The 22,325-nt window shown below is 41.5% G+C and overlaps 2 protein-coding genes across 4 annotated transcripts; one reads left to right on the forward strand and one right to left on the reverse strand.

The window, feature by feature from the left end:
* Positions 1-1,322: 1,322 nt before the first annotated feature.
* LOC146679014 (small ribosomal subunit protein eS17-like) lies at positions 1,323-4,927 on the forward strand. 2 transcript variants are annotated; one of them, XM_085406391.1, is made up of 5 exons: positions 1,323-1,346; positions 1,675-1,826; positions 3,707-3,812; positions 4,037-4,102; positions 4,801-4,927. In XM_085406391.1, the coding sequence occupies exons 1-5, from the start codon at positions 1,344-1,346 to the stop codon at positions 4,876-4,878; spliced, it is 405 nt and encodes a 134-aa protein (XP_085262517.1). In that variant the 5' UTR covers positions 1,323-1,343; the 3' UTR covers positions 4,879-4,927. The 2 variants fall into 2 exon arrangements, with proteins under 2 accessions (XP_085262517.1, XP_085262506.1); XM_085406380.1 differs by lacking the exon at positions 1,323-1,346 and adding an exon at positions 1,388-1,414.
* A 5,252-nt stretch (positions 4,928-10,179) lies between these two features.
* Positions 10,180-20,468, reverse strand: LOC146679015 (cytoplasmic polyadenylation element-binding protein 1-like). 2 transcript variants are annotated; one of them, XM_085411853.1, is made up of 12 exons: positions 20,313-20,468; positions 19,924-20,092; positions 17,823-18,044; positions 16,364-16,593; positions 14,734-14,989; positions 14,542-14,655; positions 13,853-13,942; positions 13,000-13,136; positions 12,381-12,579; positions 12,169-12,263; positions 11,958-12,038; positions 10,180-11,601 (listed from the first exon to the last, which is right to left on the reverse strand). In XM_085411853.1, exons 1-12 carry the CDS (start codon positions 20,325-20,327, stop codon positions 11,491-11,493), a joined length of 1,719 nt encoding a protein of 572 aa, XP_085267979.1. In that variant the 5' UTR covers positions 20,328-20,468; the 3' UTR covers positions 10,180-11,490. The 2 variants fall into 2 exon arrangements, with proteins under 2 accessions (XP_085267979.1, XP_085267971.1); XM_085411845.1 differs by having other exon boundaries at positions 13,838-13,942.
* Between the last annotated feature and the right edge of the window lie 1,857 nt (positions 20,469-22,325).

Below are 22,325 nucleotides of genomic sequence, written 5' to 3' on the forward strand. Positions count from 1 at the left end.
CTTTAAAGGTTTTTAACACCATTATGGCCGGCCAATGTAAACGGACCATTTCAAAACAAACTGGTGCTGGAGGTATTTTGACAAAAGTTTCCTTTTTACATCTGTCACAATAAGGTATTGCACGTAGTTTTAGCTACATTATCATGTAAGTTGTGAAATGGTTTTAATAAAGACGGGTCACATTTCTTTTTTTAAATGTTTTTTATAAATCCCTTTACTCCTAAGATTTATATTTTGTTGCTAGACAGCTTGAAAACTGTCACTTAGCAAATTAAAAATATATTAAAATATATTTCACGCTCAAAAATCAAATTTCATCTTGGACTGAGACAGTCTTAGTCCCTTGGGGCTGCTTTGCACAGAAAATATTTGAAAATAAACAAAAAATTTCATTTTGTAGCAAAATGTTAAACCTCTGAGCAGTGCACTCCAGGTTTTAATTTACTGTATCAGTCTAATTAGTTAAAAACATGAAATGGTGACTAATTAAAAAAAATGTAACTGGTTATTTCTCAATTTTTTTTATTGCTGCAAAGTAATGTATGCATATGAACGAATGTTTGTGCTGTTAAAGCAACTTGTCATCTGTAAGACAAAATTACAAAATTTGGTTCAAATCTCAAAATGTTGATTTAATTTAATTTTCTTTTGCATCAGTTGGAATGATTTCCTCAGCATTTCAAGTTTTTTAAGGCTCAGCTCAACACTAACCGTGACCCTGACACTAATCCTAATTCTAATGTTGATTTATTAAATTGAAATTTTGAGATAGAAACCCAAATCTTGATTTATGTGCATAACAAAAAAATAGTTCACAGTAACGTGATGTTTTCTCCTCCCACCGCCAGGCGGCGACACTGCTCACTACGCTGTAGCAGCGCAGCCTCTAAACTATAAACTTCCGGTGTGAGCGTGCGTTAACCCTTTTCCACCGGTCCGAGTCAACATGGTGGGTCCACGGAAAGCATTTCATCTAGTCGTCCTCCACAATCCTTCACAATCCTCACTGGCTGTCCCGTCACCGAGCGGCTACTACCGTCAGTCTGCACACAGGCGACACGAAGATTTATAAAAGCGGGTTTTCGACGCACTTTGGTGGCGTTAACCATGTAAACACAGACTGACTGCTCCCGAAGTAACCGGGCACCAAGCCGCAGTTTCGCGGTGCACCTTTACGGGCAGTCGGCAACAGTTTGGCTCCGCTCGTGTTTGTATGCTTCTCATACCGAGTTAATGTCCGTTAGTTGTTGGAGGAAAATTTGTTCATAAGGACAACTTGACTTCCGTTTACCCGTCTTTACCGTGGCAATGTTTTGCACGGGGACTAGCTGCTCGGTGACTTGATGGTGATGAGTTTGTGTTCAATGTACTCAAAATATGTTTTAACGTTTATTGGCCATTAATGTCTAAATATGTAAGTTTCGTCTGTTAAATAAGTCGTTAAATGTGATTTATAGACGTTTAAACTCACTTTACATTCCGTCATATGATCTGTCACTACGTAATTTTAACCTGTGACACACTTTGCCACTAAAAGCTGTCATACCTTTTCTCTTATGCCAAAGTTTTTAAACTCCAGACCGTGTTTTTTGGGGGAATCAGTGAAGATATTTGAAATTCCTTCTTCAGCAATTCATACACACGAAATCTAAGTCTGTGTGCCTCCTCCTCCAGGGTCGAGTCAGGACCAAGACGGTCAAGAAGGCCGCCAGGGTGATCATCGAGAAGTACTACACACGACTGGGCAACGACTTCCACACCAACAAGAGGGTGTGCGAGGAGATCGCCATCATCCCTAGCAAACCTCTGCGTAACAAGATTGCAGGGTGAGTGGGGTTTCGGCTGTGTGCACTCCTGCTTTAGCCTCAGATCATGATTTGTTAAGCACAGATTTAAGGCAGAGGATTTCAGCTACAACATGCTGTTATTTCTTCAGCACAGCTTCACTATCCTGAGAGATCAAACATTATTTATGAACCTCTGTCCCTGTCCGAGCACACCGCACAGGAGAATGTCAGAGCAGCCCACATAGATGTATTTGAGGTCTGGTGGGGCCAAGCGTTTAGCTAGCTGACTTGTAGATGGTAGTAATTTTTTCCAAGTGTAGCTTTAAATCAAAATCTGGCTTGGTTTTCCCCTTGGTGTGGTTCCTTTGTCCTAAAGTGGCTCAAAACGGATGTAAAAAAACAAAAACTAGTGGTTAATTTATGTTGAACTTTATCCGACCTCAGTCTGACAGCAGGGGTAGGGTGTTTGCAGTTCGCTGGCAGTCCAGGGATGGCCCGTCTACCTGCAGTGAGCTTTGTTGTCAGATGGAGGCAGTGTACAAAGTATGTGGTATAACCGGTCTGTGGGCCACTCTTGCTTGTCTACTGTTGGCCCATTGGCCATGGAGAAGAGTGAAGTTGGAGCAAACAAAGAGCTGAAGTGAAGCAGATTGTTTAAAAACAGTGAAAAATGTACACTGTCTATGCTTTTCATGCCATATCTCTGAAGTTGTTTTTCATGGTGAAAACAAACTTCCCGAATCTGTGCCCCTTGTCAACCAATCAGCATTAGGCAAATGCTTATGTAATCAGTTTCCAGTGACGTAAAGTAAGGATTTTGAAGGACCGCAAAGCAGCACATGTGGAGCTGTTGGCATAAAAAAATGAAGTTTTCCAATCAGCTGTTGCATGTTTGGGGTGCAGAGATGGTGCACCCCAAGTCAGAACCTCTGAGAATTCCTCCCTCTGATTTCCTACAGCTCGTCATGTCAATGAAACATGAACACTGTTTTATTCTTGAATTCAGGCTTTGTCTTCATTTGTGCGTGTTTGTTTTTTGATATTGAATGAGATTGATATGTTGTGTTTTATACGAGTGGCATCTACTATTTTTAATTTTTTTTTCTTTTAATTTGGGGGGGGTTGCTTTTTGGGTTTTCTAATTTTTCTTTGAGAAAAAGGTGACACTCGCATGATTTAGCGCTGATATATCTTCTTTGTTACCTCTTGAATGAAGCCGGTGAAGAACCAGAGTGGCAATAAAGTTTAAATGTGATTCGGGTTGGGGACAGTGCATTTGCTTTACAGCGAGAAGGTCAGGTTCAAGTCTGCCATTAGGCAGTTTGCATGTTCTCTCCAGGTACTCCCGCTTCCTCTCACACTCAAAATGTAGTTAAGTGTGCATGTGAGTGGGAATGAGCCCTGACAGACTGCTGACCTGTCCAGCCTGCCTGTCAGCCTAATGTGATTCGGGGGGAGGTTGTTTTGGGGGTTTTTGGTTAGTTGGTTCATTAAAAAAAAAAAAAGACTGGTATGAGTTTCACACCACGTTTCTGCAGGTTAAACGACTTGATGAGCTTGGAAGACGAGTCATGTGAAGTGCTTGTTTTTAGCTGAAGTCATTTTTCTCGGATTGTTAGATTCTGTGTGTGTGATGTGCTTCTGTTATGAACTGGTGCACAGTAGCCACTCATTTAAACTCCACCATTGCTGTTTGGAATATTTTCTGTGTTTGGTCTGAATTAACTAAAACTTCAGACATGTTGAACAAAAGTTAAATCATAAAACTTCTAAAAAAACAAAGTTAAACTTAGAAACATTTGTATTTTGCTGCTGGAGGTTTGGAGTACGTAGAAATGTGAACTGCTTACAGTCAGAAAAAATGTGTACTAATCTGCTGTAGGTTTCTGATTGCATGTTTGTGCTCACTTGTGTCTCAGGTATGTGACACACCTGATGAAGCGTATCCAGCGCGGTCCAGTCAGAGGAATCTCAATCAAGCTGCAGGAGGAGGAGAGAGAGAGGAGGGACAACTACGTCCCAGAGGTCAGTTCACTGTCTTCTGTCCTACCTGTGATGGCTGACTGTAGTGCTCCCCGTGCCTTAGGTTGCGCACCTCGTGTCGGGCTACGTTGAGCTGCCGCTCGAGTGTCCACGGGCTTCCTTAAGCATCTTTGTTGTCACTGAGCATTTCTCTCCAGCTGTTGCTGGAGTAAACATGGAGGTGAAAGGACAGTTCAGGTGGCTCATTTGTGTCTCTCATCCTGTAGATTTCTGCTCTGGACCAGGAGATCATTGAGGTGGATCCAGACACAAAAGAAATGCTCAAGATGTTGGTGAGTCTCAGATGTTATTTGCTGATTTATTTGGTTGCCACATAATTGAAAGTCCTTCTGAATTTCCAGCAGAACCCTGACGTATGATTTCCGTTAGTAACACTTAATATTTTGATAGAGAACATAATGGGCACATTGCAAAGAAATTGCCAGGTGTAATTTATCAATAATGGCCATTTAAGTACCAGTGTGTTTAGTGGGGGTGGGAAGGAAGTAGTTCTACACACATTAAATGAGTGCATTAAAAGGGTGGAGCAATCACCTGTTTTTTTAACTGACATTTACATTTTTTTACATTTTTAACTGACTGAGTCTTTGCAGAGTTAAAGCATGCCCATATTTATACGTCATGCGTCCAATTTAGGCTGTGGTGTGTGGTTAGAGCAGGGTGAGCAAAATTAAGAATCCAATACATTAATAAGCAGAGAAAAGATAAATATAGAAACAGAAAACACTGGCATGTCTTCTTTTTCTGTGACTTCTGTAAACTTTTTTCTGAGTTTATGGACTCAGAATCACAATGGCTGCATCCACCTGTAATCCAGTCGGGGTAAAAATGAGAAATAGTCTGGGCAACAAAGTCACTTGTTTATCATTAGTTTTTATTTAGTCTGAGGTGTCATTGCTAGCTGAACTGTCATGTCACAGCTTTTAACTTGGTTGTTTAAATCACTAAAACTTTCTTCTTCTTCTTGTAGGACTTTGGTGGCCTTTCCAATCTTCAAGTCACTCAGCCGTCCATCGGGATGAACTTCAAGACGCCACGAGGACTTTAAAATCATGTTTGATGGCCTCTGAATAAAGACAGTTGTTAAAAATGTTCAATTTAAAGCTTTCTGGATCTTTCCTAAAACATACATGAACATTAAGGAGTGCACGTTCTCATCAGCCAAACTGCCCTTACTGAGAAAGTCAATAGAAGCGCTTTGGATAGGTAGTAGTGGTAAATGAGAAGAGGCTCATTGCATCATGGGAATCCACAGTATGGCCATGGTACTTTTAAGTGAATTTCAAGTACTCAAACACTATTCTGCTTCAATAGTTGGGCAGTGGTATTAACAGAATCAGGTGCTTCTAATGTCTTGTGCTTCTGGTAATGTAATTGCACTGGGCTGAGTCGAGTCACACAAAGTAGTTGGTGTAATTAACCCTCATAATGTCCTCCCGATTTCCATACACCTGTGGTCAAACATGTCCCCACTTCATTTGAGTGTTTTTTAAAATATAAAGTATAAATTGTCAATCAATTCAGTGTTACACCTTAGTTTTACTTAAGACCAACACATTAACACAAAATTTAGGCAACATTTTAGGGCCACCAGACCTTGTTTACATAAAGTTCACTGTGTTTTCAAGTGGAAATAAAACAAGAAAATAAAATATTTAATTGATTAGATAATTTTGACTGACTAACTACAGAGTGCTGTATGTTGAACTTTAGTGAGAAAGTTTTTTTTGTTTTTGTTTTTTGAAGCCTTTATAAATTTTAAATGGCAGCACATAATCCCACCTGTGGTCCTCAGGGGTCAAAAATGTCTCCATCTAGTTTGATTGATACTTAATTAATATGAAGTGGATTTTTTCCCCACTTTTAATTAAAACTCAATTCAAACATTTTGACACAATTTTTTTTTTTTTTTATTCCATTTCAAATTTAAGTGATAAAAACCTCAAAATGAATTTTTTCTTTGTTTTCGGGTAAAAAATAAATTAAATCATCAGTTATTGTGATTATCGTTTCACAACCAGAGTCGGTTGCTTTAACAGATGATCACAGATGGGTTTATGTCAAAGTTAATTTAGAAAGCTGTTTTTAAACTACTTCAAGTTTTTTACTGGCAGCAAATAATCACATCTGTTGTCCTCTGGGCTCAAAAATGACCCCGTTTGCTTTGACTGTTTATAAAGCCATGAGTATAAAATATCATCCATCTCTGTGTTTCAAGGTTTTATTCATCTTTATTCCAACTCATTACCCTTCAGTTTTCTATATTTTGGCATGGTAGGACACCAGGGCATGGGTCTGAGTGAAGGTAAACTTTCATGAGGACGAAGGTGTGTCCATATTTGACACAAGTGCAGGAGGAAGCTCAAGTTTATTCCTCTGCACTGGTCCCATCATGGACAGCTTTCTTTTCTGCAGTTGCAGGCCAACAAACAAGTTGTTACAGGTGATTGTTTTCTTTTTGAAACCTGCAATGTTAGGGACAATTCGCGTGTCCTGACTGCAGGCCAGATAATTTGACATTGTACTCTAGCATGTTCCATGTACAGTTGGACCTGGCATCACATACTCTAAATATATTGACAATATTTTCTATATCTTCTAACCCTGGATGTTCCTGAACAGTGATTCTCCCTCCTCATTATACTAGAGGACAATATGTGCTTTGTCCTACTGGTCATTGCTTTGCACAACATGGTAAAAAAAAAGTATGCTGATCAAAGTATGCAAATCTCTAGTGCAATGGAGGCTTGTGAGCATACTTTCTATGTATTATTGTAGGGTCTACCTTACAATATTTTCAGACCATTTGATGAACAAAAAACAGATTTTTGATAGCAAAAGATTTCTTTAGAGGACAAAAATGACCCAAGGACAACACAAGGGTTGAAGTGATCTGTACTGCAGATGCAATGCCAAGGTTTTAAAGGAGAGAAAAAAAGCATTCATGGCTGGTGTTTGAAGCCTGCCTGCATCAGGAAACCAGCCCCTAGCTTAGCCTTGTACTACAGTTATTCTCCATTGGTTTGGCTCATTTCTTGAAACAGAAATTACATTCTCAAAACTCTAAGATCATTTGGCAAAACACTCTTACAGTTTAGCACAACACTATAGCTCACCTGCAAAAGCTCATATCTCTTCCAAAACTGTTCACTCAGGCTTCAATCTAAATCCCTTTCGCATTTAAACAGTCAGTGTCTCCAAAATGGCAAAGATCCTTCTCAATAGCTTTGGCTCATTTCTCGACACAGATCGGACATTCCCATCATTCGTGATGCTTTTGTCAAAATAAACCTGGATGGTTGATCACAACAACATGATCCACCTGCAAAAGCTCATATCTCTCCTAAAACAGTTCACTCGTGTCAAAACTACATTTCTTTCTAATCTGAATAGTCAGTGCCCCCAAAATGCATCGTCCCCTTGGCATTGTGTGAGTGCTGCCATACAAAATGTTTAGATGTTTTGTCACTATGGCAGAGGACCAACAATATACAACAGAAATGAGTAGCCTCCATCACAGATTGCACTCACACTACCAAGGAAATTATAACCATTTTTTATTCACACACAAAGAAAGTTTCATACATATGTAAAAAGAAAATGTACATTACAGTAGTAAATTGTATGAACACAAAATCAAAAAACAAGGACTTATTCAGTGGTCGCTGTACTCATTCTCCCGCTCTTGTCCACTGTCTTCACCCTCCTGATTATTTACACGCTGTTGTCCGTCTGGCCACAGATTCTCGTCCACATCACAGCGGATACTTTCTCTTGCGATGCAACGAGGGAAGACACGGCGTGCATGCCGCAACCATCCCCTGCGTCCATAGCATGGAGCAGGGACGGCTGATCCTGAGCATGATGCTCATACACTCTCCACCTCCAAGCAGAGAAAGACTCCTCTATCGGATTGAGGAGAGTAAGGTGGTAGGAACCCCATGACCATCCTTGGATGCGTTGCAAACCAGCCCCTAATGAGTGGGCTATGGTGGAAATTGACATTGTCCCACACAATTACATAAATGGGTAGGTGAGGCCCTATGAGACCTCTCTCATTTTCAGGGATAAAATCGGTATAAAGGCGATCCAAGAAGATGAGGAGCTTGTGTGTGTTGTATGGGCCAAGACTGGGGATGTGAGTGGCCACACCATTCTCAGAAATGGCAGCACACATAGTTATATTGCCCCCTCGCTGACCTGGGACATCCACTGTGGCCAGGTGGCCAATAATATTATGGCCACGTCTTCGGCCCTTGGCCAGGTTGAAGCCAGCTTCATCCACGAACACCAGGATGTGAGGGGTCTCATGTCCTTCCAATGACATTATTCTCTAAAATAGAGTAAAGACCATAAAATCAGTCATACAGAAGAGTCATATACTACAGTTAGACAATTACATGTTCTCCCCCACAGGTTCAATATACTACAGGCCACTACTCCAGTGGTTCTAAACTATAATAGGCCTATGAGGAAGTACTGCAGGGATATTTGATAGAAAGGGGAGTGGGAAATACTGATGACTTACTGAGATGTTACAGTGAAACCTACAGTATTAGATAGATTTGATTGGGAGACAATAAAATAAGGATTGTAATGAGAATTGCATCATACAGTAAACTGCAGTTTTCTGTTGAAATTGTTGAAGTCAGATGAAGCAAATACTGATTCTGAAATCAGGTAAAGGAGGTATTGAAACCAAATAAGTGAACTGCTGCTTACTGTGATTACAGGTAAGGTTATAATGAGAGACAACCAGTAACTGACTTGCATTTACATACTGGTAGTGCAGCTCCTTCACTCTGTCAGAGTTCCTCTCATATGGTACCCTGTAGATTTGTTTCATTGTCATCTGATGCTTCTTCAAAACCCGGTTTATTGTGGAGATGCTTAATGTGTTTATATTCTGGAATATATGATTGTCCTGAAGGATGGCATCGCGGATCTGTCTCAATGTGATGGCATTATTTGCGGCCTCTTCCCCCTATTCCTCCACCACGCATTCTCAGTCTTCTTCTTCTTCCTCCTCCTCTTCCTTGAGGAGGAACTTCCCCTTGTCCGTTTGCTTGGCCTTGTCTATCCATGTTCAGAGATCAGACTGGCTCTGGTCAAGCTCTATATATCTGTGTTTGGCAGCACACAATCATGGAACACACCTGTGTGTGACACTACCCCTTCGTTAGTCTAGTTTCACCTGACTGTCAACGACTGTCATCAATTTATCAAATATTCAAAGAAATTCATATATGGTATTCATGGTATTATGTTCTTGACCAATTTTGACAATTGAACAGACAGTTGTGCGAGTACTTATACAATGAAATCATGCTGACATGTTTTGGAGGGAATGATCATTAGACTGAGAATCAACTAATCAGTTTAGGTCTACAAGATCTATTCATTTGGAAAATGTGCTAAATGTGGGCTAACTGTAGGCTACGTGTACTTAATCATTTGCAAAGATGCACTGAGACAATTGAGACATGTACTAAGGCATTTGCCATTTGATAAAATGAATGAGCCTAGCCCAGCTGTCAAAGGGCGAGAGGCAGGGTACACCCTGGAGAGGTCGCCAGTCTGTCACAGGGCTGACACAGTGAGACCATTGTACTCACATTCACACCTATGGCCAATTTAGGTTGATCAGTTAACCCAACCCCAATAATTGCATGTCTTTGAACTGTGGGAGGAAGCCAGAGTACCTACACAAACTCCACACAGAAAGACCCCACCCTGATGGTGGAATTGAACTTAGGACCTTCTTGCTGTGCAGCAACAGTACTAACCATGCTCTGGATACTTGCACAAAACTGCCAATTTAGATTTTAAGCACAACATTAAGGTAGATTTACATGAAATTAGTGTCAGGTTTAGAAGCAACTTGTAGGTAAGGTTTGACAAGTTATTAACTTGTATCAACCTTAGAGGGGCCTGTGATGTCCTATTTCACACCATTCCCAAGCGTTTGGATGGTTTAGTTGGGCTGGTATAGAAGCTGTGCGCGTGTCAATTTCAGCTTTAATTTTGACTACAGATGTAAAACACTGCTTTGTGACAGGGGGCGTCTTCTAAACATGTCAAACCTTGTAATTTGCCATTGGTTCCTTTCACCACAAACCATATAGCTCTGTGACATTCCACTACCCAGTTACCATCACGTTTCCTGGGCTTACAGTTTACCATCTCTTGCAGGTGTGATCACCTCCTTAATAAAAAAAAATAAAAATAAAAAAAAAAATAAAATAAATAAAATAAAAAAAAAATCAGTTTAGCAGCGACCTGCAGAGGCTGTTGACTGAGATTTCAAAGAAATGACAGCACAAACAATTAGGAGTCCAGACATGGCTAGTAATGCTTAAACACCTTTATTGTGCCCAATCTGAACATACTCCACAACTGTTAAGTAGCAGCAAACTTGGCAGACCACAATGAGGTAGACTTTCAAAACTCTAAAAAGCAGCTGGGCTAAGGGACAACAAGCTCAGCATGACAAACCTAATGGATAAAGAAAAGACACTTTGTCTTTGGCACACAGCTTATTATGCATTTATGTCCAACTGGAACAGGAAGGCAAAATGGGATAAGAAAGCATTGAATCATGTACTGGTCTACTCAAGCTCTGGGATAGATAATTTATCATCAGCTAAGTGGAAGTTCTTACATTCAACAGGAAACAAGCAGCTGTTCTAACATAGGCATGTCCCCCTGCCGATGTACAAAAAGTGATTAAAAACCACTGCCACCTCTCCACACGTGCAAATTAAAAAGTGCAAAAACAGAAATCAAACTATGTACAAATGATTTGCTCACTGTACTTTCATCAAGATCCATCAGTTGCTTGGAAAAAAGAAAAATGGATTACCAGTTGAGTTATCCAGTACTACAGTTACATTTAATATAACTGGACCAACAAAATCGAAGTAGTACATCCAACAATTTGTGCCCATTCAGTTGAAATTTTGGAGGGCAAATTAAAAAGAAAAAAACGCCAGGAAAAAAAAATAAAAGGGGGTTTTCCCATAAACAGCCACTGGGTATAATTGTTCAGAATTTTCATGTCATGACTTAAAACCGTTTGTGTACAAATTAGTAAAAAACTGCGTAAAAATGTCTGAAATGCGACTGGTTAAATGAAGCCCAACATTCAACTCCCAAAAGTAAGAAACACCAGTTGGCTTGCACAGGAAAAAACTGATGCCAACTGGGGGTAGGGGGAGGGGGGGAAATAAAAATTTAAAGGCACTGTATGGCGTTTGCCAATGAACGGCAATGAGACTTGCGTGATTGCTCTTCACTATGCAACACATGTAAACCAAAAAAAATAAATAAATTTTTTTTAAAGAAATGGTGTTTTCATCCACTTCTTAACCTTAGGCTGACTCCCATCTTTCCATCTGGCCACAAGTCTGGGAAAATGCATAAGAGTGAAGGGCCCCTTGTCTTTCCCAACAAGGTCACTGTGCATAGTGCCACTGTGAACAGCAAAAATGTAGCAAGTGCAAAAGTGAACATTTTCTATAGTGATATCCCCAGTGCCTGGTGGTGTGCCATGGTATCCTTGTACTGGAGGTCTGGCACACGTGCTCTCCTTGGCGGGCAGCCTTGCCCCGTGCAGACGGGCACCTCCTCTGGCCCTTCAGGGACTATGAATCCGTCTCCTCTAGCTGGAGTCTCTGTTCTTCTGGTTGCGCATGAGGGGTCGGTGGTTGCTTAAGATGTCCATTGAGTGCTGCCAATGCCAGCAGGAGCGGCAGTAGTACTTGAAGCAGGCCTAAGAGTGAGACGGGTCTTTATAGAGGCACATCTGATTTAAAACAAGTCTAACAATATCGTAACTTAAACTTGAATTAAACAAGACAAGTTCTAAACTTCTATAACAACATCACTCCCATATTTCAATAGAGAACTGTAAGTACAACTGTTCTCACAGAAGAGGAGATTGAACTACAGTTAAGACTCAAGCTGCTTAATTTCCCTTTTGTGTCCTCTCATATACAAACAAGCTTAAAGGATCATGATTTAATTACCAAACTTTACTATTCTGGTTCAGTATAAGACATGAAGTCTACTGGACAGAAAGCTTGACCCAGCCATGCTCACAAAAAAGGAGTACGAGATTCCACTGACCTGGTCTCTGCAGAAGAAAGGTCCAGGTTGGCGAAGGCAAACTTGACACATGGAGTCTTCCAGGTAGGGATCAATCTGAACCTGAAGGGGAAACGATGCGCAATTTACAGCAGACAAGTTTTGAAAATTGACACTTTACCAAAAGCAGCATAAAGCTGTTGAAAGACTTCTCTGCTGCTGTAGAGACCACATGCAGTAAACATGTCTTTACCTTCTTTGTAAACTTGGGTGTTTTAATCTCCACAAATGCTGCGCACACAGCCTTCAGGTAACTGCGCTGATTATTGAAAGTGACACGTCCAGAGCCTGTACAGAAGACAAACAATGTCACTCAAAGCAGCTCTTAAAGGTCAAACCACACCTACACACCAAGAACTGAACTGCAGTAGATGCTGACTGACAATTCGAGACTAGCAGTCTCACCTATTGGGTACTTGTGCTTGTCCGTGTCAATGCCAGCATACATGACTCCTCCAAAGAGATCGTTCATGATGCTGGCCAGCGCTTCAGCATTCAGCATGCCGTGCAGCGCGCCAACAAACACCGTCTTACTCGGGTCCAGACGTTGAGCAGGGCAACGCACGTAGTTGCTGTCAGAGATCACCCAGGGTATCACCTGCACCTGTAGCAGCCAAGAGCCACAGCGTTCAGGACAGACATCCTCGCTTCCCGTCCTTCACTAGGATCGCTCACTAAACAAAAGCCAACTGTCTCATAATAAGTGTTCTTAACAAGGTCTGATCAAAGAATCCATAGACGTAGAAGCTTTCTACAGGTTTCCATCTATATCGATGTGTGCTGGTGATCTCACTTGAATTAGTTATTGTTGAAATCTGACAAACAAGGTGTGTGAAATCAGATTCTACAGAATCTAATCCTGGACAATCCATTTCTTGGAGTTGCATCACAGACAGAATTCAAACTATACCTATATTTCTTAAACATACTGGAGTACAATATGACAACTATTTGATTATTCAGCATTTCATAAATTGTAAATGCAGTGAGTAAATAATGCCTTGCATGCTTCGTTTCCACCTACATCCTTGCATCGCATTCTGCGGCTGGACATCTTGAAGTAGTACTCTCTGTTGTCCTCAGGGTGAAACGGGTCCTGGGAGCAGGCGTGGAGCAAAGCCCGGACAGACTTCTCATTCTCAAACACCAGGTAAACGTACCCTACAGACAAACACCAAAACACTTTAAAGAGGCTTACTTGCTGCATCATTCTGCAGCGCAGACCGATACCATTGGTGCTACAGTGCATGTTGCCTCTTGAACTACAACAACCCAAGACTGAGTAGCACAGCAACTACAGTAAAACTTGATAGCATTTCATACAATTTCCAGAAGGTTCTGACAGATTACAACTTGTCTGTAGCTGATTTGCTGAAAGCTTTGAAAGGTGCCAAGTACTTGACACTGAGCCAGGTTTAATGCTTTTAATGCTGTAACTGCAGAAATTCAAAGTTCCAAGTCCAACCGAAAAAGTTGGGAGTGTGAAGTAATGTATAATTAGACTAATAAATCAGTGATGAAATGCTGACCAATTTTAGCCCAGGTCCATATGAAATGTAGATTTAAGAAAATTTGAGAAAAAAAAAAATAACTTAGAAAAACTGTCATAAAACCAGTTTACAACTTTATGGCCTGTGGGGGTACGTCACCGCTGGAAGTCGGCAAAACTCATTTATACAAACTAATTAGCAAAGTGTTACTGAGAGCATTAGCCCACCCCTGCTTCTAACACGCCATGTTTTAAGCTCCAGTAATGCCCAGAATCACCATCAGTTACTCACCACCTTACTACATGCTCACCACAGTGGCACCTTAAAACCAGAAGGGGAAAAAAAAAAAATAGCCTACCAGCTCTTTGTTACCTTTGGCGACATTACCTTTGGGAGGACAGCGAGGGTGCTTTCCATCCTTACCCGGCCACTCCACAGTCAGAGGACCATAACCACTGAAGGTGTTGATCAGGCCAGCTGAAATAAAGCATCAGTTTGTGAGGGTGGAATAACAATGCACACCTTCATTGTGTGACAGTGGGATGTCCCAAGATAGTGAGGTTTTAACCAATGCCTGTAATCGCTGCCAAAAAGACTACAGTAAATAAGGGTTTAAGTATAGTCATTTTTAAAACTGGAATGCATGTTTATTTCATGCTGCCATTAGTCCCAAGCTCTAGTTTTCAGTGGCTGCCATTTATAGCCACACATCTGCAGCTGTTGCCAAGATACTGGTTAGCAAACTAAACCATTCAGCATTAATCAATTCTGTAAAGCTACAATAAAAAGGTTGCATGTACCAAGTAAAACACACTATGGCTGACTGTTACACTGTTGGTGAACTGTTCAGAACCATCAGGGCCACATGTGTTGAAACATGAAAGTAGGGCCAAACCTGAAAAACCCAAAGGGAATAAAAGAGTCTGTGCTTCCACAGAAACAGATTTAAGCATGTCTGTATCTGGGATTTCAATAAACGATCTTTTCAAATCTTTAAAACAAAAACCAAACAACCTTCCCCCCATAATATCAGAAGAACGTGTTTGAAAATAAAGACCGTTCACAGCCACAGTTACCTTCTGTGATGTCCCAGGGTACACCACCAAGAAAGACCTTGCAGGAGTAAAGAGGATCTTTATTGTTACGGGGAGGCAGCTGTCCACTCCAGGTGAATGTCGCCTCATTCACAGCTGAGTTGAAAACAAGATAGACAAGGTTTGTGGATTGGTCATGCTTGAACAGTTTCATGATTAATGAGTAGTGGCTACCTGCAGCCTGTCTATGCAGGCGGGCCTCCCTCTCAATGCTGAAAGCATCCTCTGGCTGATCAAGCACATCTGCACCCGGCCATGAAGAGCCAGCACGCCAGCGACGGGAAATAGCCAAGGAGGAAGGGCTGGCACTGGATGGAGGGGTCAGAGGAGAGCTAGTGTCCTGAGGGTCCAGGCGAGAGCCCAGTCGCAGCAGGTCCTTCTGCACGTTTGACGTGAGATAAGGCAGGGGAGGGGAAATCCGCAAAGTGGACTGGAGAAGAAGATATGCGTTAGTGTAACGTGGCCTCATATTTTCCTCTATTCTGTGTATTAAAATAAAAAGTCAAAGGAAATTAAACTGACTGAAATTCACTGAAGGGTTTAGACTGGGTGCAGTATCTGACTTGATAATCAGAAGCTTTCACTCCACACTGTCTGCTGCCAAAACTCAAAGTTAATAAATGCCATCGTGGCACAAAAAATAAAAACCCTACAGCATGAAGCTCCACTTTGCCTGCCTTAATATAAATGATCAATTTCTGACATCCATCTCCAAAACTCATTTCTGATGTTTTACAAGAAAAGAAAAGCCAGAAAGTTAATACTGAAAATACCCTGTGATGGAAGCTTGAACAACAAAGCTGATGATTGCCGTGTCCAATAGAATAATGTCAAACCCTTTAAATCCTCAAAGTTAAAAAGCAGGCCAAAGGAAGATTAAGGTAGACTCCTGTTAGTTGAGAAAGTAAGAATCTTTAAAAAGTGTAAAATCTCACTGCTAGATATCAGTATACTGCAGACAACCAAATTCGATTTAGTGCCCCTCTAGATTTAAGTTCATAATCTTATCTACAGTGGCTGCTGGAGGACAAACAGCTCTGGCCACTATTCATCTGTAGTGTTGTTGGCCATCAGTCACTGTTCATCAGCTGTCAATATGCCGAGTGTCCATTTACTCTCGAAGTGGCTGTAAAACTTTGAAAGGCGTCCAATACGAGTTGGTGAGTCAGTAAAGCTCACTTCTGTCCAATGACAATATTGAGATGAGCTGAAGAGATCAGCATTTGTTGTAAACACTGCTTACAACCAGCTGCTGCCATTTGGCTGGGACAGTAGACTATTACACATAACCCAGATAGTTGACAACTGTGACAATATTGGGACTAAATAAGCATGTTTGTGTGTTAGAGCAGACTTCAGTTCAGGTAATGAGCTTTGAGGTGAAGAGGTTATAGTTTAAATGGCGATCTCTCTCAGCCACTGTATACAATATGGCAGGGCAACATGGTGGCTTCCCCAAACTGTCTAATCTTGTGCATTTCTAATAGATTCATTTTAGATTTATGAGAATGCATTAACTGTTGGAAGATGTAATTACACATTAATGTACATTTCTTAGAACAACAATTTTTTTACCCCCTTTAAATAGCCTTAAATTACTTTATCATACCTTTAAGTGCAAGACCCTTGCAGAGAAATGAAAGTGAAGTTCATGCACACAAATCACACTCTAAGCCCATCTTTTCAGCCACACCCTGTAGATTTGGATGCTACAGTAAAACAGTAAATGGGTTGATTGGGGTTTGAGATATTCACCTTCCACCAATCCAACACAAAGCTGGAGAATAAAAGTAATCTGCCTTACCAACATGTCACACAGGTGATCCGAGCCAGAGCTGAATCCACTGGTCTCCGAGTCTTCAGGACTGCTGGAGCGAGAGTCCAAAAAAGAGCACGAGTCTAGACGGTTTGCCATGCGAGCAACACCGGGAAACTTCTCCAGAAAGTCAGCCGTCATGCTCATGGAATCGGGGGGCAGGTAGCCTGGGGGCTTTCCAAGGAGGCCACTGAAGGGACTGTTCAGTAGACCCAACACTGAAAAACAATTACAATTAGTATAAAAAGAGCGCGATCTGTGCCAGTAGCCATGTAAGGTTACTCGATAGCTTGTTTGCCATTTCAGCTTTTCAAGTAAACTGAAGAAAATGGGATTTGTGCCCAAAGAGCTGCATTGATTTGTCAGGAATGAAGCGACACAGCAAACTCGAGTTTAAGGTGAATCTTCAAGGGCATCTTAAATTGAGTTTTGTGCTGAATCTACAGACAGACATTGATCAGAACTAAAAGGTAGCCATGTGAACTGAGGTTTCCAAAAATATTCTTGGTCAACATACCAGATGTGCAAGCTGGCTGCCAACAGACTTAAAGCGCAAGTTGTTGAGTCATTCAGTTTTATTTTCTAACCAGAATGCTGATGAAACAATTTCTCCCCTCAGATGCTAGATGCCTTTTTATAAGTCAAATCAATTGGAAGCCAGCGTTTCTAACACAAATCCAGTAAACGCCAAGCAACAATTCCTTAAGCATTAACAAGTCGCTTGCTCTTGATGCCCAAGTGAGTCAACTGGCAACAGTGACAGGCATGTACGGCATGGCCTGCAAGTCAACATGAGGCTCTGAAGGGGATTATTCAGCTGTAGGCCGCATTCAAAGCTTTGTCACACTTTATTGCAGGCCCAGTTTGGAAAGCTTTAAATTAAGTTACACTGGGTTGGTGTGGACATGCAGCAAAACTATTGTGCTACAAATGGGTCAGGACAAATGGGCCATCCTTATCAGTGCTGCCAAAATGGCAAAACAGTCTTAAACAAGACATGTCTGAAAAATGTCAAAATTTACATATACTTGGCGTACATCTGTCAATCAGCTTTGACTTGGGCTGAATATGTGGGTTTACTGCAGTTTTCTGACTGACATCCCTGACTCAAGTTTGATCAACAGGTAACAAATATTTAACTTGACTCTCAGGCAACATGATGAGAGTTTGAGAAAGAAAAGTAGCTTCACTGGCTGTTCGTGTGTTTGCTAGGGATGCAGTAAAGCAAAACTGCCACATCATCCTCCGTAGTGACGCTACAGGCTGTTCCCACACCGACTGCTGTTAACCAACCATTTTAATATTAACAAGAGCTACACAATAAAAACAATCTTACTATATTCATTCCACTTTTCTCTTTAAAAGTAAGAGCCAGAAAACTTTTAGGGAAACTGGTATCCCCAAATAAAACAGAATCCTATAACACAGTTCAAGGTCTGGCACTTACTGGAGGGTGAGCTGGTTTGAATGTGAGATGGGGAGGTGTGTGTATCTGCCTCCTGGCTGCTCCAAGGTTTGTCCCAGCCAGACAGACGGAGAGACTGAAGACCCAGGCCCAGGTCTGCGACACCCGACGGGTCCCTGGATAACGACATCTCCTGAGAGCCAGGCATGGCATCGCAGTTTGGGAAAAGCATCCTCCTGCTGCCCACTGCAGCCAGGTCCGACTCTGTGCCAAAATCCAGTTCACAGATTAAGCAAGAGCGAAAGGAGATAAGTGTTAGTCACAAAGAACGTTTTTCAGCCTCCCATCGGCATCATTATACAGAAAAGATCAAAGCAAGACTTGTCAAAACCCCTTCTGGTAAAGAAACCACAATAAACTCCCTCAATAAACACATCTCCCCTACCCTGGCTGACGGCGGAGCTAACCTGCTGCCTCTGTGCCCTGTGCAACTGCCATGCATCTCCGTCCGCATCACTGACCCACCTAGCAGCATGTGACATGGCTGCTGATGCACTCGCACACCCCTGCTAATGACATCAGCTTCCCCCACCTCCCCGCTTCCTTGCCTAACAACTAATGAAAAATTCCTGTTGGAGCTATTGGCTTGTTGATAGAAGTACTCCCCTCTGGTAGGCACAGCACGTCTCCGAGTCAGTGTGAAGACAGCTGCTGCCGTTACTGCTGCTTACTCTGTGTCTAGCCTCGTTTCCCCGAGCGAGCTGACAGAGGCAGGAGGGAGGGGGGGAGAGAGGGGCAGAGCTACAGAAGCATGGCGGGAGGCAGCATGGTAGCAAATGACTCAGCAGACTTCAACTAAAGTATTGTAGACTTGAGGATGCTCAGGGCATTTCAGTTTCAGACTGGCTTGTGAATTTATTTTAGCACACCAACACTGAACAAACGGGCAAGGAGTGTCTCGCTGTAGCTGAAGCAGCTGACTGATCAGATGTTGAGGACAGTGATTTGCACCACCAGCTCCTCCCTTCCTAGGCCTGGAAAGCTTCCAGCTGCTAGTTACACCCCTGATTCAGCAAGACTAAGCTGGAGTGGATGGGACAAAAAGAACTTCAGCTCATTGTGCATCAAGACCCAGCTTACCTTTGCTATGCAACATTTATGCTCTGCTCATGTCAAACTAAGGATTGTATTGTCATCTAAAAACAAGAGCAGAAGTCACAAGAGCAGACATGCTTTAAGCAAACTGAAAGGACTCCAGCACTGTCCTGAGCCAAAATCTTGGCAAATACCACCCCTGTGGTTTAAAAAAATAAAAAACCCACTTAGAACTACTGCAGTGCTGCAGACCAGCAATGCAGTATGAATCAGCTGCTGGCACCTGAATAAAAAGACAAGGTGAAGGAGGTTCAACAGCTTTAAAAAGTCGAAGGGGGATTTCCATTATAGGCAACGCAGGCTCTCATCTTACAGAGCACCACATTGGTTCTGCACACTGCATGCATGTTCCTTCATGATTTTGTGGTTTTAAGGAAAATGCAAACTACAGCAGCAGGAGAAGCTACCACTGAGGGCAGAGGTCATGTGACCTGCTTTCTCACACTTCACTGTACACGAAACTAAAAGCTTCAAAATTCACACAACTGAGAAAGACTGGGAATTTCCAAAGAGATTCAAGCACTTTGGGACTCAAATTGTTACAGTATTGCTTATGTAATATCCCTCAATACTACAGTACCTATATTACTAATATAAAATGAAAATAATTCTGTTGAATAGCTAAAACACTTCATTTTTATCAAACAGTGAAAACAGCTGTTGATACCATCTGGGGGCCCAAATCAAAACCTTCACGTTTCCCTGACTGCAAGTGACCACAATGAGCACTTGATGTGTAGGCAAATAAAGTTAGCAGAAAATGCAGTTTGACTATTAGACCTTAATAAAAAAGTACTACAGATTTGCGCGGACTTGCTAAATATTTAGCTATTTGAGCATTTCTAAAACGTTTTAAACCCTCATGGCTACAGCCTCGTTTTAAATAAGTTTAGGCTGCAGTAGTGTCGGATACTAATTGTTTTTCGCCTTTGCACTCAAGCCCACCCAAGTTTAACTCTTGCAGAGTGAGTGAGGAGTGAGGGTTTACCGGACATCAGGTTTGGTTTTCCCTTGGTGTTGGGTGTGGTGCACACACCGGTGAAATCCAGAGCGTTGCCCAGCATAGTGTTCATCCTGCGGAAGATGTCTGCGTTGCTGCAGGTGGACAGTGCCGGAGAATCGGTGTCTGGGCTCTCAGGCCTGCGGGCTTCGTTTCTCTGCAGAAGGAGGCCGTGAGAGGGACACAATTAACCCAGCACTCATGCTAAAAGCTAAAGGTCAAGCTTGTGCACCATGCTGCAAAGTGGATTTTTGTTTGTTTGTTTTGTTCCGGGGAGGAACTAATGGGCCAAATGAGGCGGACATACGGTCAAATAATAACGTTAGACGTGGCGCAAAACTGACTTATTTCACCCATTTAATGCCGTTTCAACTCACCAGGGAAAACGCCATGATGTGGACAGACAGCCTAAAAGAAATGTCACAACAACGACCGCTGGCTGCAATAAAAGGTCATATTTATGAGGCGTGCTAACAGCTAATTAGTCATAATTTAGTGAACGTGTGCCCAGCTAATGACGGCGCTCGAGGGCCTCGTTCCGTTCACGTGCTCCACATCAAAGAGCAGGCCGCTGAAGGGAAAATCACGTGTTACTGCGGCCAATAATTTAAAGAGAGGCTTATTTAAAAATTACAGGGATATTTATCAATATTATAGCAGACAGAATATGTTTTATACGTGCAAACGTGAATTATGTCATTAAAATAAAATAAAATACGCCAATATCTAAAACCACAGTGCTCTCAGTGCTTCTGCGATGGAATCACAGCATATAGGACAAAAAACAAAATAGTATATTACTATAATTTCAGATGGATGTGAACTACATTTTTTTCTTATAAATTAATGTAAAATTGTTTTTTTGTGCAAACTGAACTTAACTCAAATATGACTCTTCAGTTCAGAGGCATGCCTTTAAACTTTATTTATCAAGAAAGGCAAGACTTAAAAACAGTTGTGAAGACCTCTAGTAATAACCTGACTAATAATAACTACTACAAAAACAAATAAAAACAATGAAATAATTATTAAATATGTTCATAAAAACACCTTTATACAAATGTTAGACAATATAAAAACAATAACATTCCAGGGTTATTGGAGTTTTACTTTGAAAATATTCAAATCAATTGAAAGGAAACACATTGTGTGTCTCATTCTTTCTTACAAACAGCTTCATATGCTTTATCATTGTGACCCAAGTTTCATTAAAGCAGATCTTAAATTCTTTCCTCTGGTATTTTACATCGTGTTGTAATCGGCCTCCAAATGCGGCCTCAGGAGGATGCAGCCTATGAATCCGGACACACCACAAATAAATAAATATTAAACTTGGAGTCGCAGCCTCCCACTCTTTTCCTTTGTATAATTATAACAAATTACCACTTAGGGACTATGCTGCTGTACTCCTATTTATGAGATGACCTGACAAATCTATTGAATTTTGGTAGGGCATATGAACTGAGAGCTTTAACATTAAATCACCTGCTTAATATTGTGCTGCAAAACAGCTCTGTCATCAGTGGGATTGACATGGTATCTCTGGGGTTGTCTTTTGGTATTTTTGAATCACAAAGGTTGGGTCCTGTGGGTTGCCTCGGTAGATGGAGTTGTTCCCTGGGGTCTCGTGCAAGCTTGTTCAGCTTGAGATTTGAGATGTTTGGAAGCTGGGTCAGCACCTGGGTCTCCTTGCTGTGTTCCTTGTGTGGTAGATGCATTGTCCTGCTGGGGGAACCCCTGCTGGTGTTGCAATATTTAGGTGGGTGGTTCGTATCTCCTTAAATTCCAAGACCCGAGGTTTTGTAGCAGAGCGTTTTATTAAAACAAGATGATTAATTTTATACGCTTTACCTGCCAGTGGTTTTAATGCTATGGCTGGTGGGTTGTCATTTCATTAAAGAAACTCTGGAGGAAGTCATTTATTGGCATCTTGTCATTTTCAGTGAAGTGTTTCAGTATTTTTTGACACCTTTTTTCTTTTATAATTCTGGTTCCAGTGTTACATAAGTCTGTAAGAGGTTAAAAAGAGCTCAAAGATTAGTGCAGACCATCACAAACCCAGTTGCAGTTATGGGAATGAAGTGCACTTTCGCTAACCTCCGCCAGATTTCTGTAACCTTTACAACAACACAGCAACCTTGTACTCTGCACCTGCACGTTGATAATATCAGACATAAGCAAGATGCCAAAAACATCTGCTAAAATTGTTCCAAGGTCTTTTGTTTCAGTGGCCCACAGTTGGGCTTTGCTCCTTTGGCCTCTCCTCATCTGTATCAAGGTCATTTGTAGGTAGCTAAAACTAAAAAAGAAAGAAAGAACATTCTAGTTAAGTGAAATAAAACAAAATCCAGCAACAACTAGCTTTAAGAAGAAAAAGGTCTATATCACTG

The sequence above is a fragment of the Rhamphochromis longiceps genome, linkage group LG1 (assembly GCF_057381845.1).
Source record: "Rhamphochromis longiceps isolate RC_006_pf linkage group LG1, R_longiceps_female_GT1.1, whole genome shotgun sequence".
Lineage (NCBI taxonomy): Eukaryota > Metazoa > Chordata > Actinopteri > Cichliformes > Cichlidae > Rhamphochromis > Rhamphochromis longiceps.